The sequence below is a fragment of the Chionomys nivalis genome, chromosome 5 (genome assembly GCF_950005125.1).
Source record: "Chionomys nivalis chromosome 5, mChiNiv1.1, whole genome shotgun sequence".
Classification (NCBI taxonomy): domain Eukaryota; kingdom Metazoa; phylum Chordata; class Mammalia; order Rodentia; family Cricetidae; genus Chionomys; species Chionomys nivalis.
Window position 1 is genome coordinate 10,475,886 of NC_080090.1, and position 26,734 is coordinate 10,502,619.

A 26,734-nucleotide genomic window follows, 5' to 3' on the forward strand; every position below is an offset into this window, starting at 1 on the left:
GGGGAGAGGGGTAAAGGGAGAGGGGAAGGGGGAAGAGGGGGAGGGAGAAATCATTGGGTCAGGAAATTCCAGAAAATTAGGATTTACCTTTCTTGAAACAACTTTATCCAGCTTGTCAAAAATTGTCCCATCCTTTCCTGGTATTTGAAATACATAATGTGTGCTGTGTGGCACATGTGGATGCTAACAGGTCTATGGTCCTCGTTTGAGGAGCACTGTGGCAGAAGGCAAGTTCAAGAGCGTCAAGCTGAGCCAGAGAGACGGCTTCAGCTGGTGAATTCAGTTCCCAGGCCCCGCATGGCGGAAGGAGGAAACTGACTCCCACGTGTCCTCTGACCCCCACACATAGTGCACGCATGTGCCAGCCCCTCTGAAACAATGTAATTCGTAAAAGGCTCAAGATGAAAACGTGTATGTTTTAGGTGTATTTGTATGTTCTAGAAACTGAGGACTGAAATGTTTAGCTATTTCAATTTTACATAAAAATATCTATCATAAGCCAGGCAGGGTGAAGCAGGTCTTTAAACCGAGCCTTCTGGAGGCAGAGGTAGCCCTCTGGGAGTTCAAGGCCACCTAAGGCTACATAGTAAGTACCAGGCCACCTAAGGCTATTTACTAAGCTCCAGGTCACCCAGGGCTACAATAGTGAGACTCTCTCAAAAACAATCTCAGTGCCAGGCAGTTGGTGTGCAGGACACATGGAGTGTTGTTTCAGGGTTTGTTGATGAGAAACTGAGCATCAAGCAACAGCCTGAGGCACAGGGTGAGAAGTCACCCCTGGGGAACTGCACACATGAACACAGCCCCTCACAAACATACATGCATACACATACTTAAAAATAAACTGAACTGGAGAGATGGCTCAGCAGTTAACAGCATTCAGTGCGCTTGGAAAGGACCTGGGTTCCATTCCCAGCACCCACATGGTGGCTCACAACTCTCTGCAATGCCCTCTTCTGGCCTTCTCAGGCACTGCATGCATGTGGTGCACAGACGTACATGCAGACAAACCACCCACAGACTTGAATGAAGTTGTCCCCAAGTGTTCAATGCTAAGCACCCCACAGCAGAATCGCTATTTCAACAGTCTTAGTAGAAACCAGCACAACACTTAAGTTTATCATGTCTTATTCTGATATTTATTATATTGACAGGCTAGGAATACTGGGATAAATAAGTAATATTTTCTGTCAAAAAAAAGTTGTAATGATACTATTAAGTAGGATTAAACACTCTGAGGATTTCACAGAAACATCAGAATTTTAACAGAAGCCAGAGTCCTGGTGGCCAGAGGGAGGGGCCTCCCAGCTGAAACGCTCTGGGCCACATCTCAAAAACAAAAACAGTGCCATTGACATCCACCACACAGAAGCCTGGCCCTCCACCTGGCTTCCAACATGCTTCTCCACAGGCTGTGAAAGGAAAATGGAGTATCTCTGGCTCTTCTAGCCCCAAATTCACGCCTGTCCTGTCACTGAATGGGAAGGAGAGTCCTACCCTTTGGAAGCTGGACTTTCTTTGTGCCCTCTTTCTGTGACGTCATAACAGTCGGCAGCCAAGGACCTGCTGTCACGGCCAGGTTCTTCCTCAGCAGTGGGTACAGGGAAAGGGGGCGTCCTCTGTCAGCACAAAGTGGCACTGCTGGCCTTCGGGCCAATCTCACTCCTCTGGGGCAAGCAAGCTCACATGGTCACCTGAATGCTTTTGAGGGATAATGTCCGTGATGGCAGACTCCCAAACTCTCAGAAATCGGTTCTGATGAAACTCCCGGAAAAATCATGACATGGTTGTGCAAGACAAACACCCTAACAGCACAACACCTGGTTCTGAAACAAATGCCCTGTACACAGTCGTTCCGGGACGCAACAGCGTTATTTTCTAGAAGCACACCCTGGCCATTGGACAGCCTCGATAATGAGCCTTCTCGTTCCACATCCCCTAGGAGGGACAGTGTCAGCTACAGTGGACACATGGTCCCACCCCACCTACTGAGGCAGACACTTCTGCATGAATCCCATTAGTGGGCATCCTGCTTGGTATGGGACCCCAGCCAGGGGTCAAGCTAGATCATCTGAGAACGGCCAGGATGGTAAGGCCTAAAGCCTGGAGTTAGTGAGCCAAGGGATGCTCTTGCCCTGTGCCACAGTTCACTCTGGGACAGAGTGGGGCAAGGCAGTGGTCACCACAGGCCCTCCTGCCCCCAACGGCTCTCGGCTGCTGAGATTCTAGAAGTGCATAGGAAGCCAGTTTTCCAATGGCTTCAGGGTTTGGGGGTGGAAAAGGAGGATTCGGTAAGGACTCCCCAGTTGCCCCCATGACGCTGCTGTTTAGCTCTGCAATGTCCCTTCTTTTATCTGCTGGATAAAGAGGTTCCTCTCGTCTTCCGGAGTCCGCCCATTCTGAGCCCGGACAATACACGTGGGCCGATGCAGGTTGAGCATGTATATCAAGTGCTGTTTCTCATTTTTCAGCTCCTCAATCTGGGCCTTCAGCTCGGCGTTGACACTCTCCAGTTTCTCTGACTCCTGAGGGACAATCAACACAGGTGTTATAGAAGGAGCTGAGGGTCGGGGAGGTAAGGGGGACCACCTAGAAACCATGGGGCTCATCAAGATGGGAGAGGTCTGCTGGGGGAATCATCCTAGTCAGAACTAGGCGTGGGGGTGTTGATGTGGACCCTGGAGAGATCTCTGAAATTAGGGGGCATGTCAGAAGAGGCTTGGGGATACCAGTGAGCAAGGCTGCCATGCTTGCTGAAGCTGCCTTAGCACCAAGAGCTTAGAGAGGGCTGTGCTCCAGTCCTCTGCCAAGAGTATCTAGTCCCCAAAGAATCTGGAAAACTGGGGAGAAATCCAAACTGGTGGTGCAGCATTTTCTCTGAATTTCTGGTCTCACCAAGACTCTCATATCCACAGAAACACTTGTGTTCTCAGAAACACAAAGTTTCCCAGGTTTTCACTGACCCTAAAGCAACAAGCAGAGATCCCAGGACTACTGAGGTTGGCTTGTCTCCGCCAGAAGCTAACCTGCACACACTTGGGGGAGCAAACTGGCCACTGCAAAGACTTCCAGGCTCTGAGGCCTGCCTTGCCTGTGAACCCGTGCGGAACCCATGGTGTTTCTAGTGGGGTGACAGTCTACTGAGGTGTTCAAAGTGCTAGACAGGCAGAGAGAAGGGAAGCAGGGTTCAGACCCAGGCCAAAACAGTGTAAGGCCTGCTTCCAGATTACCAGAGCAAGCTGGGGAGTAATAAGTTTTTCTTGAGAGGCAATGACTAGAACAGGGTTTTATTGTTTTATTTGGCAAAACTGGTGAATAAAGCCTTTTTAACCTGAAAGTCTAGAAACTGCTGGGGGTATATAGACCAGTTTATGCCACAGCAGGCCTGTGGAGATCAGAGGACAACTTTCAGAAATAAGTCCTCTCCTTCTGCAGTGGGTTCTGGGTATCAAACCCAGGTTGCCAGACTTGCATGGTGCTAGCCCCCCATGCTGAAGTGTTTAAGCCCACAAATCTTTACTCTATACATCCAAAGTCCCCTCCATCATGCTAACAGCTTTGCTCCTTCCCCTGCCTACAGCTGGCATTTCTGCACCACCCACAAGTCCCCTCTGCCAATGACACAAGGCTGGTGAGGACAGGTTTGGGCACCGAGCAGGGGAAACTTGGCCATACTCACTTTCTGCAGGCACTCCGTCTTCTCTTTTTTCTTGTTTCGACACTTGGCAGCTGCAATCTTATTTCTTTCCCGCCGCCTCCTTTTCCGCTCATCTTCTTCAGGGGCCACCTATGAAACCCAAAAGGCACACATGGAAGCCACTGTGAAGCCAAAATATCAAGGCGGTGTTTTTTTTTTTGGGGGGGGGGACTTTTTGTTTGTTTTTAATCACTTATGTGAATGTATATCTATGTTTGTCTGTGTGTACATCAACCACATGCATGCATTCATGGTGTCTTCAGAGGCCAGAAGAGAGCACAAGTTCTCCGCCACGCATGGGACTTCCCCAGTGAGGCTGTGGGGAATGGGGTGTTGGGAACGTCAGTCCTCTGGAAGAGCAGCAAATGTTCTTAACCACTGAGCCATTTCTGCAGCCTCATGGCCTAGATTTCTGTGTGAACTCCCTACACACACGTGTGCACACACACTTGAGAATAACAAAATCTAAAATCAAAACTCTATCATTAGAAGAGAATTACATTTGAAATTATCAAAATCTAACCTACTTTATGAATGCATTTGGATTTTGAAATAAAAATTTTCATTTTAAATTGATAACTTGATACTAATTATAAGTGTATCCTTTCCCCTGGGGCCAGAAACGACCTCCAGACCATCCCCCGCATACTCTCCTGTAGCGCTTGCTGATAAGGGAATTTGTGGAACTTTTGAGATGGGAGTCATGGCTACAAGGGTGGGAGACATGGCTGGTGGAGGTGGGAGACATGGCTGGTGGAGGTGGGTCACGGCACAAGGGGGGGAGGGTTGGAATCCTACTCCACTTCTATCTGAGCTGTGCTTCTTGAGCCACAGAAATGTTCACACGCTCTCCACTATGCACAGAACTTCCCCAGCCACCATGTGTGATGGACTGTGTCTGTCCCATGAACTGTGAGCCCAACACACTTCTCCAAATGACATCTGTCAGTCACTCAGTCACAATGACAGGAAATAACTGACATTGCTGTCTGTACCAGGAGCATCAAGGCACACCCTTCGCATGAAGCCTCTGAGCTCCTGGAGAAGACAGGAGGACATTACTGGTACTAAAATGGTATGAGTAAGTCCACAGCTGGGCCGGGGGGGGGGGGCAAGTAGAGCACCGAACCACCTGTTGATTCAGCCAGCAAATCATACTATTTCCTGTGCCTCATTCTGAGTCAACACTGGGGCTTTCAGAGAACAGAGCCTTGTCCATTCTTAGGGAGCATGGTCCAGTCCCTCAATGGATGTCTTTCCAGACCCAATTCAGTCTATGGACTGATGAGCAAGGACCACATCCAAGCTCTGAACTCTGCTTGAGGCCAAAGCCCAGCAAGGATGAACTTTCTGGTGGCCTGGTCAATGTCAGGCCCTGTCAGCTTCAGGAGGCCATGACTGACCCCACTCCAGACTTTTTCCTATTCTTTTGGATCAGAAGATACTGACTGTAGACAGAGATGAAGATCTCACAACCTAGAGAAGCAAAGCTCAAGGGAGAACAATGGAAGAGGAATTTCTATCTTTCAAGTCTCAGGGCCACAGCCCAGTAAATATAAAAACCATGTACACACGTACACGCACACACATGCACACACTGGTGGGTGTGCAGAGAGACAGCTCAATGGTTAAGAGTACTTGCTGCTTTCACAGAGAATTTGGGTTTGGTTCTCAGCACTTATATGGTGGCTCACAACAATAATTCTGGTTCCAGGGAACCCCAAACCCTCTTGTGGCCTCCGCGGGAACCAGGCACGTACACAGTGCAATACATTCTTGCAGATAACACACACACATGAAATATGAATAAAAATTTAAAACCAAGAATGAATCGTGGAAATCAAAAAACCCATAGAAAAGAATTTTACTGGAAATATGGTAAATTAAAATTGAGACTACTTTAAAAATTATTTGGATTTTAAAGTAAGATTTTGATATTTAAATTGATCGCTGTAATTCAGAACTGGAAAAAAAGCTATTTTATAAATATGCCCTTTCCCCTAGAGTCCGGAGTGGCCTGGGAGCATCCATCACTTCTTCATCACTCTTCCTCCTCCTCAGTCCGTCCGCCTGTCTGTCTTGCCTCCCTTCTCCATTTTTTCCTATGACTGTATGTTATTATTTCAAACTATATCATTAGAAGAAAAAAAAAAAACTCTCACAGAATGTCCCAGGCTCTAACCTGCACTATCCAAGACTGGACTTGATACCTGCAGCTATTTTGTGGTGCCCTCTCTGACCTCCTGAGTTAGCTGGGAGCATAGTTAATACCCCCATGGCATCCATGGCAACAGCATCATAAATAATGCCTGTTCCCATTCGTTGGATGCTCTGAGCCAGGTTCCCCTCAGACCTTCCACAAATGTCAGTCCTGGTAGGAAAACCAAGTCTTTTGCCCCCAGCGCAAGGGATCAAACCCAAACCCAAGGTCTTACGGTCATGGTTGAGCTATGACCCCTGTCCTTAGCCTCTGTTCGAAACACACAGCTTTTGAGCCAGTTTCTGCCCTTTGACCCAGGGCGGTGGCCACAGATTAAGTAAGCCTGAAATATTCCCAACTGAGAAAGGCTAACGAAGTCACCAGAGTTCATCTCTGACGTTCTTGACGTGACAGAGTCACCAGCAACCACGGTTAAATAGCCACGTCTGTTATCCCAGGTGTCTTATGGGACGGTTTCTCAACACAGAACAGTTCATGTGTGTGAGTGGGTGTGAGTCCAGGGCAAACATCTAGTATGCCGTCTGTGAGTGGTGCTGCCAGGAAGGGCGGGGCTAACCTCCTAGTCCCTTGGTCCTGGAGGAGAAAGCCACCATCATGCCCACTTCTCCAGGAAGTCTCCACACAGAAAGTGGCCTCACTAAAGTCACAGCTTCAAGTGCCATCCATAGCTTGACGATTCCCGGTTCTGTGTCTCTGGCCCTGGGCTCCCAGTTCATATCTGCACTTCCTGGTGGATATCTTCCGAGGATACAGCTTCTACTCTCACCCCACCTGGCCTCCCACAGTCCCAAGTCCTGACCCACGTTAGATCCAGAAGCCGCCCCATTTCAGCACTGGCCTAGCCTGGACCTTCACCTGCATGCAGAGAGGGCCCCTTAGAGAGTGCCCTTCCCACAGGACTCCCTCTCCTCAAGTCCTAGCTCAGAGGCCAAGACTAGTGACGCTTTCCCTGGTCTCCTAATTTAAAATGACAACTTCACCTCTACTTAGTCTCTGAACCCCTTTCTGCATGTGTTTGAGCCTTTGCCTGCATGTGTGCTCACATTTGTGCAGTTGCTTGCTTCTCTGTTCCCCACTTCAGTTGTTTTTTTTAAAAAGGATTCATTTTGTATTTTGCACGAATTAGTGTTTGTGTGCATTTACGTTTGTGTGACACACATAATTGTTGTGCAGTCGCCTGTAGAGGCCAGAAGAGGATATTGGAGCCCCTGAAACTGGAGTTACACACAACAGTGAGCCACCATGTATGTGGTTCCTGGGAATCGAACCCGTGTCCTCTGCAGGAACAGCAAGTGCTCTTAACTGCTGAGTCATCCCTTTGTGCATGCCTCTCCAGCTATTTGCTTACCAATTCCCCCCCCCTCCTCTCTCAATGTGTCTTGATGTGTCTCAGACTCACCTCTCTCTTGATCCTCCTGTTCTGTGTCTGGATCACACACACACACACACACACACACCACACTCTATCTGCTCATTCGTGTATTCTAGTCATTATTCCATTATCTTTAGACATTAGAATTTAGGCTCCCCTGGGGCAGTGCCTTTGTTGATTTTTATCCCTGGCTCTAGCCTCCTGCATGTGCTCACACGTCGGGTGTGTGTGATAAACGCGTGCTGAAAGGAAGGACATGAGTTGGCAGGACGCACCTCAGCTTTGGTGACAGCAAGCTCCAGGGGTCTGTTGTTGATGGTCACAGATTCCAGCGCAGAGGACATCCGGTGGCAGAGGTGCTTATTCTGGATGGCAAACCTCAGCTCTTCCTTGACAAAGGGTGTCAGGTTAGCAAAATCCTCAAATACCAGCGACCCAGGAGGTGAGAGGCAGGGTACAATGGCGGATGCACTGACTTCTGAGGCAGAGACCTGGCCTGGATGTTGAAGCATCATTTTGCTGAAAGAAAAAATTAAGCCCAAACTACTTTAGGGGTCCTGGGGCATGGGATCCAACCACACCGAAGAACAGCCCACCCCAGAACAAAGTCCCATCAGCCTTTGGACTTTTGGCTTATTTTCATTTCATGCCCATATCTTGCCTGTGGCTGGAGAAAAGACAGGAACGTATTTACCACTGTTTGCTACGTGACATGCTGTCAGACTGCCTCTTAAGTGTTTATGCTCATATCCAGGGACCAGTGCTGTCCTCAGCTTCTTTTGGCAGCAGGCAGCAGTTACTGCAGAGAGTCATAACTGGGCAAAAGTGCTGTTCTAAACAGATGCTCTCTCTCTCTCTCTCTCTCTCTCTCTCTCTCTCTCTCTCCTCTCGCTCGCTCGTGCACACACACACCGGTGTTCACGGCTCAGGGGGCTAAAAGGATGTAGAAGCAGGAAGATGGGGAGAGAGCTGTGAACGCTGCTTTCTGGACAGGACATGGCTGCTCCGCTCAGCCTGCAGAGGACCCTGTAAGACGGAGCCTGTCAACATCCCAGCATGGATTAGGGAGGGCAGCTTGAGGTCCCAACGCTAATCTAGGAGCCACAGCAGTGAAAGGGGCCACTTTATTCAGTAGTGTAGCCACAGCTCAGTTGCCCTTGTTCCGTAACTAACCCAACACCCATGCTCATGCAAACAATGCTAACTAAAGTTAACAGAACATCAAAAAGTTGTTTTGTTTGTTTTGTTTTTACATGCTGTCCTCATTGTGAGAAAAATATTCTTAAAGCACGCAGCTCAAAGACGACTAAAGTCTAAGAGGGATGACTTTTCAGGCTCTTCCATTAGTTTGTCTTGTATGCAGATTATGCAAATGTGATATCAGTCCCCCCCCCACCAAAGAGAAAAAACATTAGAAAACAAAAACCAGTGCCATCTGAAATCCTGTTTTCAGTCTCTTTTTCAAAAAGAAACTGGGAAGACTCATGGAATCAAGGCAAATCTGCTAGGGAGCTGAGATAAAAGCGGGAAGTGGGGGCCTTAAATTCCACAACTCTGTGCCGGAAGTTTCTCCCACAGGAAGCTGGGTGTGTTTCTTCACTCCAGTCCTTGGCAGGGGGTGGTAATGGCGGGAACTCAGGTCCTTTGGGAACAAGGAGCCCCTTCTCAATGAGAAGGCTGGCAAAGCAGAGGACTTCAGGGTAAGCCAAGCAAGCAAGAGGGAGAAGACAGTGCTTATGGGGGTGCTGTTAGCTCTAAGGTACGAGGAGAGAGGCTTGGAATAGTGGCAGAGAGGACCTGGGATGGGCCTGGTCACAAAGGAGCAGGCCATTCAGCTCCGTGGGACTCAGTCTTCATCTGGAAACTGGCTGAGGACTCTCCCGAGCCAGCAAACCACTGATGCTCTGCCCCACAGCCAGGCTCCGCAGAGGCCACGCTGCCTGCTGACCAGTTGGACAGCTGCATAAACAAGGTGGGGACGACGTGGCCGTACCAAATGGCCTCATCGTTCTATAGCCAGCAAATCCACAAGGGCAACACAGGAAAATCAAGGGCAGTGCGATCTAGAAAATTACCACTTAGTCTGCTGCTAGGACTCATGCAGCTGTGACTCCCACCAGGAGCAGGGAGAGTGGCTGTGTTCACAACAGTGGCTACCAGCAAGCCCCAGAGGGAAGGAAGCCTTTTGGCAAATCTCTAACATTACAGGAAAAAACCTATATATCTTGTCTCTTTTGAGCCTTGTGAGAACCCAGTGCTGTAAAACCTGGTCCATTTTATACATGAGTTAACCGAGATTTAGACAGATCACATTAACATGGGATAGTATCAGGCACCGGGATTTGGTTTGCTTGACTTCAGAACTCAGGACCTTAATTTATACTCTACATACCCAAATATTATACTTCATTGAACAAAAACAACAACAAAAACAGAGCAAAAGTTTGTGGGGGAATGGAAGCAGACGGGAAGGCAGGAACAGAAACAGTGTGTGTGGGTGGGTGGGGGTGGGGGTTCGACTAAGCAACAATTTCTATAGAACCCCTAGCTCTGCTCAAGGAATTGCTGTTCTTTGCATATCAGGTACAGACTCGGCTACTGCCTACATCCAGTTGTAAGTTTAAATGTGCTGTTTTAGCCATAAAATTCCCAAACTAGGATTTAAAAAAAAAAATCAAGATTTGAAGACCACTTAGTTATGTACTGTGACTGTACCCCCCAGTGGTTTCTTTCTCCAACCTAAAGGTAGGCTGATAACAAGCACCCTGTTTCCCCAAGAGTGGTCTGAGGGGCTTAGGAAATAATACAAGATGGTGCCTTGGAAAATACGTCACCAGGAGCTACGCTGGGTCTCTCAGGATACCGCACAGAGGGCTGGCCGCTCTCCAGTGGAGACTTGGTGGGGTCTGCTCACCTTTGATGCTAAAAGCTCCTCCTGAGCGTCCCTGGCCCTAGAGGTTTAAGGTCCATGAGTGGAGGTAGAAATTCCAGACCAGCAAATACTGCCCTCCACAAGTCAGAAGAACTCAAGAAATGCATATAATTTTCTCCCAAGCAGCAGGCCTGAGAACTGAAGGTCCTCTTCATGGAATCCTGGAATCTTGTGACTAGGGGCTGTTTCTCTGGCTTCTGAAGTCAGAGGCTCAACATCCTCCCAAGCATTCTCATTTTCCAATTTTACTCAAAAACAAAACAAAACAACCAGTTAAGGGATGGGATTCAGAGCTGCCGCTGGCCTGGCCTTCATTTACACTACTAGATGGATCATCACTAGTTTGAGCCCCAGCAGTTGAGTTTCTTAATGAACCCTTGGGGCTTAAGAGTAAAGACAGGAAGAAACCAAGGAATGTCAGTAGTATGGAATGTTTTTGTGAAAAGCTGGGGGTGGGACTTACTTGGGGACACAAACATGTTGTAAAGCTGTAAGACAGTCTTTCTGATAGCCAAGTGGCTTCATCTGTAAAGATCTGGTCATCTTTTATAGTCGGCTCCAGAGATCCAGTCTAGAGTCAGGCTGTGCCCTCCAGAGAAACAAAGTCTAAAACTTCAGCTAGTTTTCAGGAGTGGAAGCCCTCTAACACAGCCCGCATCTGAGAGGGGAGAGCTGAGTTAACTCTCCAGACCGATCATAAATCTTCTTTTTGCTTCAGGACTCGCATCCTGCTTCCTGACTTCCAATCAGAAATCATGTCATACCGCTGGCAATTTCATCATTTTCAAGAAAGTGAAACTTAATTATTTAACTGGAAGTTTAACTCCTAGAATTTTTCTCCAAGGCTTTGAAATTTCACTTTTGATTTCCACTTCCTTCCACTGAGCCATCTGCCAAACCTGCCCGTTGGGAGAAGGTAGCCACCTTCCCCCGACTCTCCACATCCTGTTCTTTCTCCTGTTGGCAGGCTGGAGGTGCAAGGCTGGGCTTCAGGGGCAGCCGACTGTCTCCAGGTCTGTGTCTGCTCTCACTAGCTGAGCACCCACTCAGGAGCCAGAGGCTCTCTGACATTCAGTTCTTATCTGAAAATTGTGGCTGAGGTTGCCAGTTCTCTCCCTGGGCTGCGGGAAAGAACTCATCACACACACACACACTTGAAAACACAAGAGGCTGACACCCACACAACATTCTGACTCCACCTCCCTTCGGGGAAGCTGATTAGTTCTGATCATCAGAAATGAACTGGAATCTGGAGAATTTCAGGTCAGCCTGTCACAACTGCTCCACAGTCCTGAGACTTCCACTCCACTGTTTGCTGACGTCAGCACTTCTCCATAACTGTTGTGTTCTTCAGAGATTGTGAGTTTCCACAGAAGAAACCATTTTTCTCCTGAAGTTTCCGTGGTGTCCTGGCTATGTCCCTCCTTCCCTGGCTGGGTTACCCTGGAGCCAGTTCCTTAAGGAATCACAGACTCTGGCTAAAAGTACCCAGCCTTAGAATGGTCTAGATCAGATCCTTATTTTGTCATTTAGTAAACTGGGGTCCAGGAAGGAAAGCAGCTTGCCTAAACTCACAGAGCCGGAGGATGGTCTGGTCCAGCCAGGCTGCTGAAGCCACCCCTCTGCACAACCACAAGGGCCCATCAGTTCAAGAAAGAAACCACAGGCAGAGCTGCCAGCCAGGTAGCAGCTGAGGACTCAAGAGTCTCATATCGTAAGGAGGCTTTGACAGAAGAAAGATAGGAAGGGGTCACGGAAGAAAGCGGTGTGGAGAGAAGGGATTTGAATAGCTGCAGGTGTAGGACGGTCTGTCAGCAACCTCTGAAACCTCAGAAACAACCGCAACCGCTCCCAAGGCAAGAGCCTGTATGCGGAAACATTATCCCACAACAAATGCTACATGCAAAACATGTGCTCTCCTGGCGACACATGCCTGTAATCCCAGCACTTGGGAACTGAGGCTGGAGAATTGCCATGAGTTTGAAGCAAGCTTGGGTTACACAGGGAGACCCTGTCTCAAAAAAGTCAAACAAGGTGAAGGGCAGAATAAAACTTTTAAGTTGATTGGGCTTGGCAACTCCTTTGATTTATAAGGAAGTCTGCGATCTACATTAATGAAATTAAGGAAAATAAAGTGGCTAGGAGGAAAATTTTAAAATGGGAGTTGAAAATGAGAGTGGGGTCAGAGCAGAGAACTCACCAAGGGGAGAAAAACAGGAGACAGGATGGAGAGTGAAGCCCCTTCCCTTCTGGTCTCGGGGACACGCGGTGGAGAGCCACGCTCTCGCTCAAGACCCCTTCCTGGCGCTTTTTATTTCGTCTGTTTCACTCTAAAAACTGAAAACTTTCCGCCAAAACCTGGCCATGTAAACCACACAGCACAGGGCTCCAGCACAGGTAGAGAGGTGGCCTGTCATCTCAGCACTTGGGAAGTTGGGCAGGAGAATCACCAGGAGTTTAAGGACAGTCTGGATTACAAGGTGAGACTGTCTCAAGAATACAAAACAACAACCCTCAACACACACACACACACACAATTTGTCAAGTCAAGTAGTTCCACTACCTGGTCCCTCCACCCGTTCGATCCGGTCCCCGAGGTTCTCTTCGATTACACAAAGCAAAGAAATCCAAGAACCGGTTAAAAGAAAATCAGAGCCACAGAGAGTCAAAACAGCGAGAGAGGTTGGAGCTGACGTCCCAAACCCTGCCGCTCGCCGCTCGCCGCTCGCCGCTCGACTTAGCGGTGCCGAGACCTCTCCGGAGTCCGCGCTGGGACAGCGCGACTACCGGCGCTCTCCGCCTAAATTAATCCCAACTCACTTTCGCTCTAGCTCTCTACGCTGTCCTGCCGCCTAGAGCTCAGCTCCAGGGAGCGTAAGGCGACCTCCAGCGGCTGTGCCGGGACCTCGGACCGAGCGTCCCTTCCCCATTCATTTCGCTCGGTACTGGGAGCGGCGCTCCCTTCAGCCGCGGCCACCGCGCCTCTCGGCGGACTTAGAGGAGACCCACTCCGGCTCCGGCATCCGGACACCAAGTGAGGGACGGAGTGGACCGCGATCCAGAGAGCGTGGGTCACCCCTGCGCACCAACACCCACCACCCACCCAGACGACCTCTCCTAGCTGAAGGCTGAGAGCGCGCAATCTCCTCCGTCCACGGACATCTTTCACGCCTCACAAGAGAAAGTTTGTTCTTTCACTTTTCTAGAAACTTTGCCCAAGCTCGGAGCGGCAGCGCCAAGGAGCAGTTCAGCCGAGCGAGTGTGGCGCGGTAGACTGACTAGAGTCCCGGGTGGCTCAGGGGTCCCGGGACTGGTCACCAGAGGGGAGATGAGAAGGGGAGGGCGGTTCTCCACCGCGTGGCTCTAATGCTCACCTCCGGTCTCCGTTCGGGGCGGCCAGGGTCCAGAGAGCGACCAGAGGCGGGCGGTCTGTCCCGCCGACGGGCGAGCACCAAGGACTCTGCTGGAGCGCGGGCTGACCGGCAAGCTCCGTGGGGGAAGCACCGTGCCCAGCGAGCCTCGCTGAGTGAGACTGTGGCTGGGAGCGCGTTGCATCACCCCTTTTATAGCCCTGGTCCTGGCAAGGCTAGCTTAACTCCAGGTTACCAATCCCAGGCTGACGTAATGCTATTAATAGCTTCCAGGGAGAGCCGGCCAGAGGAGGGGTAGAGGAGGCTGAGGGCGGGGCTAAGGGTGGGTGGAGACCGCGGAGTTGGTGATGCAAGTGCGAGAAGGGGCGGTCACCGAGCGTCCAGCGCGCCTCGTACGCCCGGGACACACATACACGCCCGCCCTCTCTCTCCATATCAGGCCCGGAGTCGCCCGGGCGCACCGCCAGGTGTGCGTATTCGCCGCTGCGTGTTCCAGGCATGAGCCAATGGTGCCCAAGCCAGCGGCATGACTCCACCGCCCTGGCATCTCTCCCTCCGCTAGGTTGGGGAATGGGGGGAGGGGTGCTCGGGAGGCGGGACCTGGCGGTGGCCCAGACTAGGTGAGGCTGGGAAGCGGGCACGACCTTTCTCAAAAATGCGTGGTCATTTTTTCTAAAACTTCAGGAAAAAGCGCCTTCTCTGGCCAGCGGCTTTGCTCAAGGAGGGGGTAGGGAAGAGGCAGCGGTGACAATCTCCCGCGTGAAAAAGGTGGCCAAAGTTACCCTCCGGTGAATCCAAACCGTTACCCGCCTACCCGCCAGTGTGATCTCCGCCGCCGTGGGCCCCAATAGCGGCCGTGGGTTAACGCAGACGTTCGGCCGGCCTCTTTCTCCCGAGCCCGCGGGGGCCTCCGGACTCGCTAGGAACTGGAGATGCTAGTGATAAGACGCTGTCAGTTTGGTTTTAGGTTTTTAATAACAACCACAAAACATTTGAAATGAACAGGGAATTCTCGGCGAAAGCAAGAGTGTAGGAAGAGGAAAAGTCTGGAGCGATCGGAGGCCACCCAGCGCAAGTCTAAGAAGGGCTGCGGAAAAGACCGCTCAGGGAGTCCAGGCAATAGGACGCTTTGATCTCCACGTGCCTGGTCTTGGCAGAGGTGGGGGGGGGGGTTCGCCTGGATGTGAGGAAATATTTAGAGAAAAACCGTCTCCAGGTTTCCAGTGTCTATCTGCAGGAACAGACAGCTGTGCTGGAGTCTGGCCGCCCGGACTGAGCACGCACCACTTAAAGTCGGTACGTGGGGCCCTCTGTCCTCAAGTCTGGAAAGACTGGACGTAGGGTTCAAGCCGAGGCCTCAGTAGAACTGGGTTTAAACCTTGAAAACAGTTTCCTGGTTCTGATCCAGTAATTCCAACGGTCTCGACTGAGCGCAAGACCCCGGGAGGGTCTCCATAGCTCATCAAGGGCTAAAAGTGCCCACGAATGCGGCCCGGGACTCACACACCTGCCCGGGAAGCCTTCGGGCGCACAAGTGGGGCAGGACGCCGGAATGTAAAGACAGAGGCACCTGCTAACACCTGCCTTAGAGGGGAAGGCGAGCAGAAAGTCATAGAGCGGTAGTTTGGGGTAAGAAGCGGAATTATCCCGGTTCCTCTGCCCCGTAGCACCTGCCACCTAAACTGTTACGGTCTAAGGGAAGCGCTCTCTCTCTCTCTCTCTCTCTCTCTCTCTCTCTCTCTCTCTCTCTCTCTCTCTCTCTCTCTCACACACACACACACACACACACACACCGGCATTACACCTTAAGGAACTGATGTCCCGATGTCCCTTGAGACAGACACTTGGGACACAATCAAGTTCTATGTACACGGGTTCCCCCAGTCCAAGCCAGAGCCTCGCCCTTCACAGGCCCCTGCCCTCTAGGGAGGCCCCTGAAGTCTCTCCGCCCCCGCCAGCCGGGGAAGCCTGAGGCGGTTCCATCCCGGGGATCCTCGTAGATCCTGCCAGGATCTGACGCGATTGCAGTAGCGTCGCGCGGGAAGCGCCGGGCGGGTGTTTTGCTTTGGTTTTTGCCTTGGTAACGGCTCTCGGGGCCACACCCTCCATCTCCCACGTCCACGCCCTGCTCCACACCTCCACGGCCCGCCCTTTTGCCGACCTGCAGGCAGGTAAACCCCGGGCGTGTCTGCACAACACCGAAGAATGCCAGGTGCCTAGAAATGAAAGTCATTTGGGATCTCCACTTATCTGTCCCATCTTCGCACAGACTGCTCTGGAATAAACACCACCATTGTACAGTGAGACAAGGAGTTAGGGGGGAACACATGAAGCTCCCCCCTCAGTCACTGTGAACCCCTACAGAAATCTTTATCTGTTTTACAGATTAAACTGCGGTGCCATTAATTCCTGAGACAGATCTGCAGAGGTCGGTCCTGTCCGAGGGTCTTAAGAACCCAAGCAGCAAGACCAGCGCCCTAGGTACTGTGGCGGTGTCGTGGACAGAAGTGCGCTGAACGTCGAGGGCACCTTGTCATTACCGTGGGGCCCCCACCCCACCGCCGTCTTTCTTCTATTCTAATCATTAGCTTTCCATCTCCAAGTCGCACCTGGGTAGAAACGCTCTCAATTGTTTACCATCCTCCGCCTCCCTCTCCAATTGAAATCTAAAAGTTATCAGAATCTCCAGGGAGAAGTCCGCCCCCCACCCCCAACTTGAATGAAACTCCTATCCTGGGCAAACAAAAGCCACTTTCTGCCTGTCTCGGTCCTGTAGGCTCCCAGGAGAATCATAAGCGTCTGAGAAAAACGGAAAGATCTGGGTCAAAGGAAGTCGTCAATATCTGAGTGCCCCCGCGCCTCAGTTTACCCTGACTTATGGCCACTAGTGTCTAGCGCGCGCACGCTCCCCTAAGCACCGGTAGCACCACTCAGAGGGGCAAGAAAAGCTCTGGCACCCAAATCGCTTTCCGACACAAGGGCAAAGGAATGCTTCTCCAGTCGGAGCAGTAAACCCTGGGTAGCGTGGTTTTAGGGGTTTAATCCTCAGTCAAAGAGGGTTACGCGGAAACTTGAATGTTGTGGGCCAGAAAACCGCCCGGGGAGCCCGTATGCAAATCAACTCCGGTCTGTTTTGCTGAGTGAGATAAGAATTGAAGATTTCATGCTGGAGCATGTACCAAAGGAAGAGGGAAAATTAAAAGGGGAGTGGAAGGAGCCACGCAGCTAAAAACAGTCCCCTCGTGGCAACCAAAACTAAACACAAAAACATTGCAAGGAGCCAAAGGCAGAAAAGGAAAAGTTCAGAGATATTTAAAGGTTTTTTGCAGTTCAGTGGGCGATCCCTTTCCACATTCCTCTGCCTCCATAACTATGTTCTTCAGACTCTGAGGCTGGCTGTGTTTGCTCAGAGAACTCTAGAAAGAAGTTAATGCCTCTGAGACAACTTGAGTTGATGGCTGGCCTGTCTGCGTGCAGGTCTTGACCCCAACTCTTCACCTTGAAAAGGAGAGGGGTAGACTTTTTTTCCCAAGGGGTAGACTTTTTTCCCCAAACCCGTGCTCTTGGCCAAGTTGAATGTGGGAACTACTAATTTAAAAGTAGTTCCCTTTCTCTAAAAGTTCATCCTCCTGGAAAGAGGCAGCTCACAGTGGGTGCTGAACTGTGGGAGGCCCTGGTTGGATTGTGGATGCTGCACTTAGCAGCCATGTCCCCTGGGTCATCCCACTCATTTTGTCTCCAGGTTTGAGTGTGTCGTCCCCCCCCCCCCCGCACTGAATAAAAAAAGACCCACTGAGAATGAAGCACACAATCAGAGTCTTTAACTGTGGCTCAGGAAGGCTTTCTGGGGTACCCTCTGTGCCCTTCATCAGTGAGAAACTGAGGATGATATCTGGCAACACCCAGGATGATAATCATGAAAGGGGGACTTGGATGAGAGCCCCCTTCCCCCAAAAACAGGAGTAAGCGTGTCTCCCCCACCCCGTCCCTTCCCCCCACAACTAATCAGAGACTGATGCTGGATGATGGTGGCAAATGGTGGCAAAGCACCCTGGGCTGGCCGGGGCTGGCCGGGGCTGGCTGGGGCCAGGTCAGCCTGGGCTGGGGACTCCAATGCCCTTTCTAGTTCTGCCTTCTTACTCTTGAGAAAGGTAGGCCCTCTTTTGGGGTTTCCATGTTTTTGTTACGGAGTTCCCTAGGCTGGACTAGGAGGGTCCTGAATGGAGACTCTCTTCTCCAAAGTCACCCAACTGCCATGCAGACTTCTGAGGGCCGAAACAGCTGGCTCTGGGGGAGCTGTCGCGTGGAACAAGGACTGACCCATTTTGTAGTCCCGCTTCTCTGGAAAGATGGCTGAGATGTGCTATTAGATCTGTTTCTCAGACAGCCTGCCCTCTCTTGCCCGCTTCACTTTGAACATTTCTAGAGGGGCACTCACCATAGCACGGAGGCAGGGGTTGCATCTTTTGAGGGCATCTTGTGTATAGACATGAACTTTGAACCACAGGGTCAAATCTAGGAAGCAGCTATTCTCACTTAAAAGAAACCAATCCTAGGACCCTAGAAACCAGAGATGAAGTCACAGAAGCTTCAGTGTTAGCAGGACATAATCGGTCTGAGGACTGCCCACAGGTTGACCCCCAGCAACTGGGCGACTCTGCAGGCCATAAACAGTACCACCTCCGCTTGCCAGTCCACACAGTGATTAACATTAACCCTCCTTAAAGCATTGTTATAAAAATCATGATAGAATAGATGTGGAAGTGGGCTGAAAATAGTTTCAGAAACCATACTGGCAGGTTTCTAGCTGGACTTGGCAGTACATGCTTGTCATCCTAACACGTGTGGGGGCTGAGAGAGAAGGCAGAACATTTGAGGCCACCTTGGGATGCATAGCTGTTGGAGACCAGCCTGGGCTCCACAGCAAGATTCTGCCCCTAAAAACAAAAGCAGGCTTTTCTTACAATAATATTTTTGCCATTGTGAGAACTAGGGGAAAGGTAAATATCACTACTTTGATGTATCTTTTTGGCTTTTCCCCACATACATATGATTTTAAGATATAGTTGTGGTTTTATATTTGCAGCCTTAAGTCCTGTTCCTTTGCTTATTACTGGATAGTACACAGCATTTATTACCATTATTTTTTTCTTCTTAAAAATGTGTTCCTTTTATCGTAAGACAGAGCACACATACGAATGTTTCATAGAACAAATATATGTAGACTTAATTAATAGAATAAACAGGATTGCCATCCTGTCTAAGAAGTAGACTGTCACCTACAGTGTTTAGGAATCTAGGAATCATGGCCCTACGGATGTCAGCTGCCCCTTCCCCCATAGGAACCACTGTCCTGATTTGTTCCTGTAGTCTGTAGGAGCTCATGGCTGTCCTGTGACTTACTCGGTTGTTACTCTACGTTTAGTATTTAGGGGCTACCGACATTTGCTAGCATCCTTGACAAGCTTTAGTCTTTTTCACGGGAAAAGACACCAACTACCACTTCCTTCAGGTTACTTAAACGGAATTAGGAAAGGGTCTTGATCTATCCTCAAGTGCTACATAGACCAGAAGGGAGAAGAACCCCAGGAACCCCAGACATCCTTCCTCGTTTGGTAACATCCAAAGAAGAAACCAGCAAGTGCGTTTCCCGTGGAGCGTGCCCTTTAACCCAACTTTCCAGACTGCCTTGACACTCTGTCTGCCCATTATGGAAAGGGGAACCTAGGCTGCAGCATGAGAGAATGATGATGGGCAGAACCACCTGGCGCTGCTGCCTGCACCTTCTTGCAAAATTCTCAGTGTGACTCAAGCTGTGCTGTGGCGCTGGCACCACTAAGCTAGCATCGTGACGTGGACGGCTACCCGGCTGGCTACCCCCACCTCCGGTCTGTACCTGGAGCCAGTGCTGGAGTCAGGTGGCACTGCTTTCCTGAACTACACGACACCAGGTCTAAAAGGACCCTGGAAGCCATCTACTTCCATCTTTCCCAAACATGGCCACGGGACTCCACCCCAGAGCTTCAGGTCAAAGGGAGGACCTTGAGAGACTATCTGCGGCAGGAGCTTAAGGTACTGTTTTATCTTACAGAAGTATGGATGCGGTGAATTCGAATGTAGGTCATATGAGAATGTTTAAGGGCAAAGAGACGATAGCAAACACATTCTGGATACTGGATCACCGAAGGTTGGCTGCTAGGACCCTGAGGGTATTTGCTCTTTTTGTGTGTGTGGTATTTATTATTATTATTTTTTTTATTATTATTCTTTTTGGATAATATTAGCAAGATACTTTGGTAATTTAATATGTTGTCCAAGCTGGTCTCAAACTCACAGTGATGCCCCTGCCCCAGCCTCTCAGTTACTGGAATTATAGGCCCAGCCTGTAATTTGGTAATAGTAGCTGTAATGGCTAAGGCAGGAGGACCACTGCAAGCTTGGGTGCAGCCTGGGTTACATCGTGAATCTCAGCCCAGTGCCAGTCTCAGAAACCAAGCAAACGAAAAATTCAGCAGCTACTATTACCGAGTGTGTGCTGTGACCCAGGCTGCGTGCTGAGCTCCCTCTGTGTCGGCATGCCTTTAACTGTACAGTAGAGGGATGTTCTGAGGCAGTTTGGTACCTGCATCTAATGCATGAAGGCACAGCTCAGCAGGAAAAGGCAGCTCTCTGTGGTCTCGGAGCTAAAGGGTCTTGAACCTTCGGGACTGTTGAGCCTCTTTTTGCCCTCTGCTGGGGGAGGCTTGATTTGCCAAGACGGCAGCCAAGGTGAAGGAAAGCTGACTATAAGACAAAGAACTTGGCTGGGCCTGTAATTCCAGTAACTGAGAGTCTGGGGCAGGGGCATCACTGTGAGTTTGAGACCAGCTTGGACAACATATTAAATTTTAAGCCAGTGGGTTACAGAATGAGACCGTGTCTCGCAAAGCAAAGCAAGGAGCAGGTTTGAGAACATTTCCAGGGCATGCTCCTAGCACGGCATGGCACGGGGCTGGCAGAGGGCAGGCGCCTGGGATGGTAGAGAGTGTCTGCACTCCATAGATGGATGAACAGAGAAACTCACAAGCAGTCAGAGTGCAGAGGATAAGAATGCAGTGTTCAGCCATGAATGGGACATCTTACACACACACACACACACACACACACACACGCACGCACGCACGCACGCACGCACGCACCCACCAAGGCTCAGGGACTGTTATGGAAGAAGGAGCAGAAAATGAGAACAGCCAGCGGTCAGGGAGGACCGGGATGAAACTGTCTTCTGAACACGACTGGACAGCTGCCCCCGTGAACTCACGGTGTATGCATAAGATCTGTCCAAGATCCAGCTAGACAGCCTTCCAGCATGAAGGCAGGGAAGGGCTTACTAGCTCTCACCCCTCACGGAGGAGCCGCTATAGTTGATGGCTGTTGCAGGAGAGAGAGACAGTTTTATTTAAGGGCGTAGCCCCTTATAGATCAACCACGCTCCAGGGGATGGCCCCATACTCGTGTATATATGGACTTCATGAGCGATATTATATATATTATATGAAGATGGGGGGTATGGAGAGTTATCTGGGAGAAGCTAGGGAGAACAGTGGGAATGAGTATGATAAAAATACATTATATGCAAGTATAAAATTATCAAAGAATTAAAGTCAGGTGATTGTGGCACATGCCTTTAATCCCAGTATTCTGGAGGCAGAGGCAGGTGGATCTCTGGGAATTTGAGGCTAGCCTGGTCTACAGAGGTAGTTCCAGGATAGACAGGGCTACACAAAGAAACCTTGTCTTGAAATCCCCCTCCTTAGAGAGAGAGAGAGAGTTAATAAAAATATTCTATTAAAAGAAGGAAGTCCCTATAGTCAGAGCTGAGTTTGGAATCACACTGGGCAGCTCCTAGGGCTCTGAGTGGGTCCTAAATCCTTAGTCTCTCTTGTAAAGTGAGGATGACATTTATTATAAAGTGGTTATGGCAATCAAAGAGCAGAGCAGCTGGTCTCGGTGTGCACACACATGGGAGGCGGAGGCAGGAGGATCACACAGAGTTTGAGGCTAGCCTGGGCTACATAGCATATTCTGGATCAGCTCAGGCTACACAGAACAAACCAAACCAAAGAACAATGCATTCTCTACACTCCTACCCAGGAGACAGTCAATGGGCACTCTTCTCTCCCTCCCTTCTTCCCTTTCTTTCTCACCCTTCCTCCCTCCCCCTCCCCATCTCTTTCTCCAAGGTCTCACTTTGTATTTCCAGCTGTCCTGGAACTCACCACGTAGACCAGCCTGGCCTCGAACTCACAGAGTTCCACTGCCTCTGCTCTAGAGTGCTGGGATTAAAGGTGTGTGCTACCACCCCCAGTTCGTTTTCCCTTTTGTGAATTAGTCACATGGACCCCAAGGTTATCAGAAACGTCTACAGACCCCAGTGGAAAGGTTCATCTCAGGGTAACTCACTGATATGAAAAGAAATGTATTTTAAAAGATCATTATGTGGCCAGGTCATAATTACAATTTACTGAGAACACATTAATCTTCATACTAATTCTATCGGGCTGATACTATTTTCTCCATTTTAGAGATGAGGAAAGCAAGCTTAGAAAGGTTAAGAACCCTGCTCTTTGATGGTTGAGTCCAACAAATATTTGAGCAGCACTGTCTTCTGGATCCTAGAGAGCTTCTCCTGGTCTTTTTCCCCTGAGCCGTGTGGCCTGCGCTGAGAAACAGAACCTTCTCACACAGCATCTTTGGATGCTAGATGTTTCTGGGCTTGACCTTACCAGGAAACTCTTACTCCTGAAATTCCAGAAGATTCACACTTGAAAAATGCCAGCCTTCTGTGACACTGTCTTCTCTGCCAAATTGGCCATTATTCCCTAATTTGCTTTGACCACAAACATAAGCCTTGCTATTGACTAAGTAAGCCGAGCAGGGCTTTTTAGACTTTTATTCTGTTTCCCAAAATATGACGAACTGAAGTCATCAGCTGATGAGCTCGTACTTGAAACTGAGAGCCGCGTGAGTCACTCCCGTGAGTTAGGCCCATCAGTCAATTCATCCAGCCGAGTCCCACTGCCAGACACCGAGCTCAGCAGTGTGCCCAGATACTGTGTACTCACAGGGGCAGGGTAGACACTCCGTGACCTTGAGGAGATTAAAATCTTCAGGTGGCAAATTAGCATTAAAACAACATCTGGCAGGGGGCTGGAGAGATGGCTCAGCGGTTAAGAGCACTGTGTGCTCTTCCAAAGGACCTGAGTTCGATTCCCAGCAACCACATGGTGGCTCACAACCATCTGTAATGAGGTCTGGTGTCCTCTTCTAGCCTGCAGGCATATATGTAAACAGAATATTGTATCCATAATAAATAAATATTTAAAAAAAAATAAAAAAAAATAAAAAAAAAACATCTGGCAATAAACATTTTAACAAGAGACGGACTGCTAGTTCTGGCACTATGCCAGGAGCATAGTGTCCCAGTGAGGTAAACCAGTTCTCCAGGATGCATAGCTCATGGGGACACAGGCAGTGGCAACCCTATGTAATAAGGGTGACATAGGGCAGAGAGACTGTGTCCAGGGAAGCCAGCAAGCGTTGATGAGCAAGTGACAAAGGAGGAGAGGGGACGTCCCAGACAGAGGTGTACATGGAGCTTGTCTCTGCCCTGTCCCAGCTTCTTGTCCACTTCCACACTGCAGATCCACACAGTCGATGAAGGGAAACAAAGATTTGGGAAGTCGTGGGGCAAGCACGGAGCCAGGAGCCAGGGACTGAGCTGGTGAGAGGCTGTTACAGAGCAACAAAGCCTCTGCTGATTATTCTGAACTGAGTCCCCAGGGATAAAGTGATGCTGGGAGGTAGAGGACGCCACAGGGTCTTTCAGTAGCAAACATGCAGGGACAGGAAACATGCTAGCCCAGGGTGTAGGTGGACTGGTTAACTGCGGCACAGCAGGCAGGTGAGGATGGAGAAAAGGGAGAAGCCGAAGGTGGCCTCACCTCAATGCATGTTTTTATGAAATAAAAATTATCCACAAAGCAATGCTCTGTTATGTCCTCAAATCAATAATCTATCTATCTATCTATCTATCTATCTATCTATCTATCTATCTACCTATCCATCCATCCATCCATCCATCCATCTATCCATCACCCATCCATCCATCCATTCATCTATCCATCCATCCATCCATTGTTTTTTTAAGACAGGGTTTCTCTCCGTTACAGCTTTAGCTGTCCTGGAACTCACTCTTTTAGACCAGGCTGGCCTCAAACTCACAGGGATTCGCCTGCCTCTGCCTCTCAAGTGCTGGGATTAAAGGTATACACTACCACTGCCCTGCTATATCCTGAAGTATAAAGTGGATTTTTTCTTTTTTAATTGATTTTATTGAGCTATACATTTTTCTCTGCTCCCCTCCTTTCCTCCCCCTCCCCTTCAACCTTCTCCCGTGGTCCCCATGCTCCCAGTTTACTCAGGAGATCTTGTCTTTTTCTTCTATTTCCCATGTAGATTAGATCCATGAATGTCTCTCTTAGGGTCCTCATCATTGTCTAGGTTCTCTAGATTTTTTTTCTTTATATCTTGTCTCGCATACACATTTCTGGATTCCTTCATTCAAACAGAACTTTGGGGGAGGTTTTGCTTTACCAGTGCCTGGTGAACAGAAGGGATTCAGGGATTTGGGTGTGGGCAGCCGCTTGCTGTGAGATCAGTTGCTCCATCCCGGGTGATACAGGGTGTGAGGAGAAACCTGAGTGGAGATTGTGCAGGCCAGGGGTGAGACTCCAGTCACTTGGGAAAAGACGGGCATAACAGGTGAACATCACAAGGGGATGGGCTCTGAGAGCCAGCATGTTGGGGACACAGAGTAACAGAAAAAGGGGGGGGGGCGGTCAGGGAGAGCAGGTCGCCAGAATAGGGTTTTTGGGAATTTACTCTTAGTTACCAAGCACCAAGTAAGTCTGTGCTACCAGCTCACAGCTGGACACAGTTTCCCGAGTCTTGGCTGTATCATTGCCTGGGCTGTGGCATATGAACAATGGAACAGCCACCGAGGAGCTGGAGAAGTCAAACAGAGCTCAGCCTGGCATAATTGGGAACTTAGAAAGGTGGAAATTTATTTAAGTAATAGTCTACAAGACCCATTGGTATGTGTAATTGGTACGTGCCAACAAAAATATTATAAAAAGATTATATTTTGAGCAGGACATGGTGTCGTGCACCTTTAATTCCAGCACTTGGGAGGTAGAGAGGTAGAGGCAGGCGGGTCAGTTGATCTACAAAGTGAATTCCAGGATAGCCAGGGCTATCCAGAGAAACCCTGCCTCAAACAAACAAACAAGAAACAAACCCAATTAAACAAAAAAGACTGTTTGCTGGTATGGTGGTACATATAAGTACTTGGGAGGCTGAACAGGAGGATGAGAATTCATTCCCAGCTTTGGCTACAAATTGAGTTTGAAGACAGTATGGGCTACATAAGACCCTATTTTTTGGAAAAAATTAATTAAAATTCTATTCTTTGAATGCTCTGCCACTATTTAAAAAGATGTTTACTACTGGTCATGGTGGCATATGCCTATAATCTCAGCACTCTGGAGGCTAAAGCAGGAGGATTGCTGAGAGTTTGAGGCCAACATGCGTTATATGATAAAAAAAAAATCCTGTCTCAAACCAGATCAAAAACCAAAACCAAACCCCCCCCAAAAAAACTACCCCAAAACAAAACAAAAACCCAAAACCAACAACAACCAAAGAAACAAAAACAAAAGAAGCAGACCAGCAACCCCCGCCCCCCAAACCCATAAAACCTGTTTCCATTCCAGCACTCTTAAAGGCCCCAGCAAGAGATGCCAATTTCAGATCACCCGGAGCCACAGAGCAAGTTCCAGGTCAGTACTTATCTCAAAACAGCAAAAAGAAAGATAAGCAATCGTCTCTAAAGAAAATGTAGCTTAGAGAATGCCGTGGGAATCATGTAAGGCTTAAAGACAGTATATTGTCAACAGAGCACTTGGGATTCAGGAAAAGTATCAGTGACTAACAAATAACAAGAATAAAAAGATACCTGCACTTATTACAAGGCTCTAATTCCAGTTGGTGAAAACACAGATGGGGTTTCCCCTCCTCTAACCTACAGATTTCTCAGACACATGTTCTATAGCAGGGATAAGGTACTCGTGAGTAGATGAACGGAACTTTATGTTAGGATGAGTGTGAAACCCATGCCTTCCGAAGAGAACACCGTCACAGACTGCGCAGCCTGGTACTGAAGGATCAGGATTCTCCAGGCAGAATCTTAGCTCAATGGGTGTACAGGCATTTATGGAACCCCTGCCAGGTCTCGGGAATGAGAAGGGACATAGGGAGGAAGAGCCATCTCTCAGGCAGGAGGGGGAATTTGTCCTGCTATCCCTGCGGCCCAGAAGGAAACCCTAGGTGAGCTTGTCCCCAATAACCCCAGCTAAGGCTCAGGTCCTGCTTCCAAACCGACAGAACAACCTTGGGAATCTCTCCAAAGCTCAGCTCACCCCTGTGTTAAGAGGGTACAACCACAAAAGGCAATGGGAGTCCCAGTCTACCATTGTTGACCTGGAGCACTGAAATGGAACGCAAAATGTCTGTCTGTATAGCGCCGACTTGGGAAGGAAGCATCGAGATGCACACGTAGAAAAAGCAAAAACACTAGGGATAATAAGAGTTTAGTAACTAGGATACAGCCAGTCCCCTGACCTTCCTCCACCCAGCCACTCACCCTCCCTTTAACTGTTATTCTCTACTATCCCCGAAGTCTCTCATTCTCTTCCTCTCTCACTGTGGTCTAGTCTCTCTCTCTTGCTAGCTTGCTTCTCCACTATTCTCTCCCAGTATCCCGCTTCCCCAGGCCTGGCCATGTCCAGTCTAGTTTTGTCTCTTTCTGCTATGGACTCTTCCGGGTATTGATGTACATTTTCTCTTTCTTACACACAATAAAAACTTCCCCTAACAACGGGGCAGTTGGGTCAGCAGTTTTTTCTGCACCCTTTTGCATGCAGGGTCATTAGCAAGTTCCAGGCCAACCATGGCTACGTAGAGTGAGAACATAAGATACATATCAGATCATGGTGGCAGGGTTTGAAATCTGGATACTTGGAGTGCTGAGGCAGGAGGATTA

The 26,734-nt window shown here is 49.3% G+C and overlaps 1 protein-coding gene across 1 annotated transcript; it reads right to left on the reverse strand.

Annotated features, from left to right (window-relative positions):
• Positions 1-1,130: 1,130 nt before the first annotated feature.
• Atf3 (activating transcription factor 3) lies at positions 1,131-13,808 on the reverse strand. The gene is made up of 4 exons (XM_057770158.1): positions 13,597-13,808; positions 7,566-7,809; positions 3,680-3,787; positions 1,131-2,525 (listed from the first exon to the last, which is right to left on the reverse strand). Exons 2-4 carry the CDS (start codon positions 7,803-7,805, stop codon positions 2,328-2,330), a joined length of 546 nt encoding a protein of 181 aa, XP_057626141.1. The 5' UTR covers positions 7,806-7,809; positions 13,597-13,808; the 3' UTR covers positions 1,131-2,327.
• Positions 13,809-26,734: the final 12,926 nt, after the last annotated feature.